Below are 5595 nucleotides of genomic sequence, written 5' to 3' on the forward strand. Positions count from 1 at the left end.
TTTGTCCTGTTTTGCTCAGTGGTTTTGTCCTCTCTGTGAACCCTACAAATGTAGCACAATGATGGTGGTGCAGTTTATGAAACCAAAGATTAAAATGTATGTGACACAATTTACTGGCTTTTTTTCTTTTTTACTCCAGTAGATATTTCTAATGGTGGGTTTATTTTTGAAAATCCATTTTGGTAAAGACACAAATATGAAAAGTCTTCCAGGAACAAATGTATTGAGTACATTAAATGCAGTAGAGGGTCATATTGTTGCACTACATGGGGCAAGTTGTCACAATCTGTCAATAAACAGCCTGCTAAAAGCTTTTCATCAAAATGTAAACACTTCTTATCATTATGACAATTATAAAAGTCAAAACAATTCATGAACCAGTAAAAAGGTAACAAATAAGTGTTTAAAAAAAATAATAAAATAAAATAAAAAAATGTAAAAATGGCCAACAAATATTTTTTTTAAAACAATGTACAATTTTAAACTATTTCAATGGTTGTGACAACCTGAGAATTAAGAAAAAATCCCATGTTCTGACGAAGTCAAACCTCAGTTCAAATCTACTTTCATTACAATTGACTCGTTCGTGTTATTTTCTTGTGTTCACTTACTTCTATGGTGTTACCCAGCCACCAAAATTCACCAAAATCATTCTAAGACTATTTTGAATGCCTGATTGTAACCAACATATAAAACCTCTGCTAGAGAAAACAATCACTTCAGCTATTGTGACAACCCTATAATAACCTGATATTTGGTTAAAAGACCATTCTGAAAGTAAAATATAGAATCAGGCAACAAAATCAAGCATTTTAACATTCAAACACTGTTTTTTAAATCATGTGACTCGTTTATAACTGCAGAATGATTATTATTTTCACATGGAACAGGAATAATCACTCTCACCTCAGGCAGCAATAATCAATTAAAATATTCATGGCAGGACTGACTGCAGCATGAAAATTATTTCTGCACATTTTAGTAGCTTTATTTATAAAAATGGGTGTGAGTGTGTAGTTTTAGCTGTCTCACCTCACACACACACACACACACACCTCATTGTGTCACTGATTGGTACTTTTTTTTTAATTAGTCACGACAGACACAAGTGTGTTTGGCCTTGAATTATTCAGTAGATTAACATATATTCTCTAGACTGTAATATTTAGCAATCCATTTTCATTTGCAATAGAGTTTTTCAGAGAACAGTCTGGATTTAAACAGAAGCCTCAAGGCAAACAACATACGCTTACAACAATACACACAGTGCCTGAGACTGGAAAACAGGCAGGAATCTTTCTTTTAAATACGAGACATTGTGTAAACCACACTCTCTCTACATTTCTTTCTCAGACGGGTTCAGTATTGACAGTGGACTACATGTGCTGCATAACGTTTTCTTTACCAAAGTAAAAGGGGTCTGATGTGGCCAGTAACCCAGACAACAAAAACATGTTCTAAGAACGTTTTGCGAATGTTCCCGGTAAGCTTTTTTTTTGTGAACGTTAGGGGAAACATTACACTGATATCTCTGTTCAGGTCATTAATGGCAGTCTGTGTGGATATGAGTGTGTGATTGTCAACATGAAATATTCCTCTGTCCAGAAACAGTGACTATTAGCTTTTATTGTATCCTCAAATGATCTCTTAATTAAAAATGCTATCATCTGAATACTTACTTGCCTAATGACCCAGTTCAGATACTTTATTAGTCCAGTGGAAATAGGAGAGTATTATCCACTCATATTAATAATACAGAATACATCATACTAATCACATTAAGACAGTTATATTCAAGATTGGATTATTAGACGTCAATGAAGAGAATTTTTAGATGACAAATCTCACATTTGTTTAGCTTAAATATTTGTCCATTTGAATCACTATTAGAGAAAGGCGTATATAAATTAGCATCATAGTGCTTGAATGAGTGTGCTTTAGACTTTATGGTTAAACACAAACACAGATGATATTCTGGTTAATGGGTCATTTAATAGTTGTCAAAGAACAAGCTCTTCTCAGGCGCCTGTAAAGTGCTCTCATGAAACTAACCTAAAAATTATCCAATTTGTGAAGCAGCAGTAAAAACAAAACACTTTTTTTGCAGATTACTTCACCTTCTTTTTCCGCAGAGATGTTTAAAAGCACTTTAAGAGTAAATAACTACGACTAAACCACAACCAGCAATGAAAACGGGTTCAAACCCTTTCCTGAACACTCAGAAGTGAACCTATAAACTCAAACTGTTCCGTGAATGCAGGAATCTGATCCACTTTCATTGAATGCACCTGACATGCCTGGGATTGGCAGAAAAGAGCGGAGCGTCCTCTGAAATCCGCTGTGGATGCTGACGTGGAGCGGGGGGAGATTCTGTGGGTGTGTTGTGTTATCGAGAGAGATTGATTGAAGTGCTATAGTTCATTGTGATGAGTAAATTGTGTGCTTTTTCCTCTTTCGTGTGTTTTCCCTTTATAGGTGCAAAACTTTATTTTTTTCCCCCTTACCTTTTGTATCTTGTCCCCGTTATATTTTTCCCCAGTGTATTTTATTTTTATTTTCATTATTGGGCCAGTGTGTTGCACCCCTTTACTGTAAAGACTGTAAATATTTAACTTTCCCTTCACAGCTGAAGCAGTAGGGGTTGGGTGCCACTTATTTTCTTTTTCTCCTGTTTTTCATGTAGTTAGGGAGTTAGGTAAGATCACTGTATTTTTATTTTCTTTCTTTTGTCAGGTTTATTTAATTGCAACTGGATTTAGTCAGTGTCAATTTTTTTTTTGTTTTTATCTAAGCAAACCCCAAAGTTTGAAAGGAAAAAAAAAAAGAGGAAAAATAAAAGGAATAAGGAAACGTGCAAACAGGTGTTCTGAGATTTTTATTTATGTTATCTCCCTGACCCTAGACCAGAACCGTAACAATATCTGTAGTCATGGGCTTTAAATGGTGTCATACTCAGCACTTTCTCTTTAGTTTTTTCACTGTGGAGAAATGATCTGTTGGACATGAGGGTGTCACCTGTTTTATTCAGTTGCATGTGTGTTTCTGACAGTGAAACAGAAACTTCGGCTGAACACAAGATATTTTGATAAACGTTGGTAACCAAACAGTTTTAGTTACCATTTACTTACATTGTAGGAACAAAGACTTTTGTCCACTTAAAAGAAAATGCATTTCTTTTGTGTCCTGCAGAAGAAAGAAAGTCATTCAGGTGTGAAATTACATGAGGGTGAGCAAATGACAGAATTTAGATCTTTTAAAGAAGACCTACTCAGTGAGATTGATAAGCAGATTAACTACATAAATTAATTGTTTCCTCCATATCCTACAGCCCTATTACAGACTCTTCTAAGTAACATTTCACTCCACTGTATATCTGTAGATGGTTAGACTGAAATACATATACAAACACATACAGGATGAGATGAATCTTACTCAAAAGTTTATTTAGTGTGCAGTTTGGATCGTTCAGTAGAGTTTGTTCAGTGCGTAGTTTGGATCGTTCAGTAGATCAGAGAGCATCTTGACTCCTGATTCTCCTGAGTCATTGTAGCTCAGATCCAGCTCTCTCAGGTGTGAAGGGTTTGAACGCAGAGCTGAAGCCAGATAACGACAGCCTTCATCTCTCACCGCACACGACACTAATCTACAAACACACAGAAACAATAAAAACATCTGTGACATTAGAACTCATGACAAAAGCCTGTTAAATCTTTTGACCTGAATGAGGTACATTTAGATGCTAACTGCAGTTAATGTTTCAAATCAATTAAAGTTGTAGATTACGAGTAAAACATATGTTTGCTCCCTCAATCTTTATTTATTTAATTTATGTTTTCTATTCCTGTTTATTTTTTGGTCTTGTCATGTGAGGTTTAACACATTTGTATCCAATGCAGAAATATTAAGAGATAAAAGACAATCAGCTGAATCTGACAGCTAATCAATTTGATTGACAATTCATAGGTTTTTGATTCAATTCAGGAACAATTTTATCAAATTCAGAACAATTCCATTCAATGTGATTCAAATTGATTCTGTATCTTTTAAATGCATTCATAGTAGGGGTGAGCAATGTGACCAAAATCTCATTTCACAATTATTTTTTGCTGGAAATAACTGATAAGGATGTCAAATTCTTTCACTCAAGACTAGTGCTATTATGAGAGATCTGTCATCAGCTCATGGGATAATCAGTGACCGTCCCGAGGACAGATCAAATATGAGGTGCTCAGAAGATGCTGTGGGATTACAAATTTAAGAAACTGCTTAAGATCTGCTGATCCTGTGTAATGACAAAAGATCACCTGAAAAACTTAAGTCATGTACATGGTATTTGGCATTTAAAGTGAAGATGATGACGTCAATGGATTATTGTTATGCAAAGGTTCTAGTAGGTTGAGTCAAACAAGCAAAATAACTGAGACAATCACTGTTTGTCTAATGACTCTTCGTGCTCCGCTCCATTTGCCCATTCTTTGTGCTCATTGTTAGTGATCATCAATACTTAAGGTATGGACATTTCTTTATCTCTATGATAATATAATTCGAGAGTCGCTGATTGAATTAGGGCTGGTGACATTCCAGAGTCTGATGCGGATGATATAACTGCTTACTCCATTTGCATGCTTTAAGGTTGTCACCCAGGAGCTTTGTCTGCTCTGAGCTGTGCCTCCTAAAATGTGTATAAAACTACAATGTTTCACTGATTTAGTCAGACTCGGGAGGCCATAGTTCCGGAAGACCTGAGTGAATAGGCATTCAGCTGTTTCAAATGCTGTTGGTAGACCCTTGAGAGGGATGAACTTACAGGCCTTGGAGAAGCGATCAACCACAATAAGGATACAGGTGTTACCATTCGAGGCAGGGAGGTCAGTGACGAAATCCACTCCAATGTGGGACCAGGGTCTACGGGGCACAGGCAGTGGGACGAGCTTGCCTACGGGGAGATGACGTGGGGTTTTAGACATGGCACAGACTTAACAGCTTTGGACGTACCTGTTGACATCCCGGGCCATACTGGGCCACCAGTACCAAACTCTTCACAAACCGTCGATAGAAGTTCGCGAATCCCCGGAATCTTTGTAACTCCTTCACCGTCTGTGGAAGTGGCCATTCCCTGATGGCCTTAACCTTCTCCTGGTCCATCTGGATACCTTCCTTCCTGATGACATATCCGAGGAACTGGACCGAGGAGCGATGGAATTCGCACTTCTCCAATTTCAGATACAGCTGGTGTTGACGTAGCTTCTGAAGGACCTGCGTGACGTGGTGAACAGCTGGTGTTGACGGAGCTTCTGAAGGACCTGCGTGACGTGGTGGTGATGTTCGGCCAGGTTCTGGGAGTAGATGAGAATATCATCTATGTAGACAATCACGAACTTATTGAGGAACTCCCGGAACACCTCGTTCATGAAGCTTTGGAAGACGGACGGGGAGTTTGACAGGCCATACGGCATGACCCGATATTCACAGTGGCCTGCGGGGGTAATGAACGCCGTCTTCCACTCGTCGCCCTCCCTGATTCGAACGAGGTTGTACGCGCTCCGCAGGTCAAGTTTGGTGAAGACGCGAGCTCCCCAGAGTTCCTCCAGGGCG

The 5595-nt window shown here is 38.1% G+C and overlaps 1 protein-coding gene across 1 annotated transcript in view; it reads right to left on the reverse strand.

Annotated features, from left to right (window-relative positions):
- Positions 1 to 2862: 2862 nt before the first annotated feature.
- The window catches only part of LOC107691075 (NACHT, LRR and PYD domains-containing protein 3-like), a 35573-nt gene continuing 32840 nt past the window's right edge, over positions 2863 to 5595 (reverse strand). The window contains exons 9-10 of the mRNA XM_016489556.1: positions 3433 to 3643; positions 2863 to 3183 (exon numbers count right to left, since the gene is read on the reverse strand). Coding sequence (XP_016345042.1) covers positions 3466 to 3643 — 178 coding nt within the window. The 3' untranslated portion in view covers positions 2863 to 3183; positions 3433 to 3465. The remainder of the gene's footprint in view (positions 3184 to 3432; positions 3644 to 5595) is intronic.

The sequence above is a fragment of the Sinocyclocheilus anshuiensis genome, unplaced genomic scaffold (genome assembly GCF_001515605.1).
Source record: "Sinocyclocheilus anshuiensis isolate Anshui unplaced genomic scaffold, SAMN03320099.WGS_v1.1 scaffold2739, whole genome shotgun sequence".
In the NCBI taxonomy this organism is placed as follows: Eukaryota; Metazoa; Chordata; class Actinopteri; order Cypriniformes; family Cyprinidae; genus Sinocyclocheilus; species Sinocyclocheilus anshuiensis.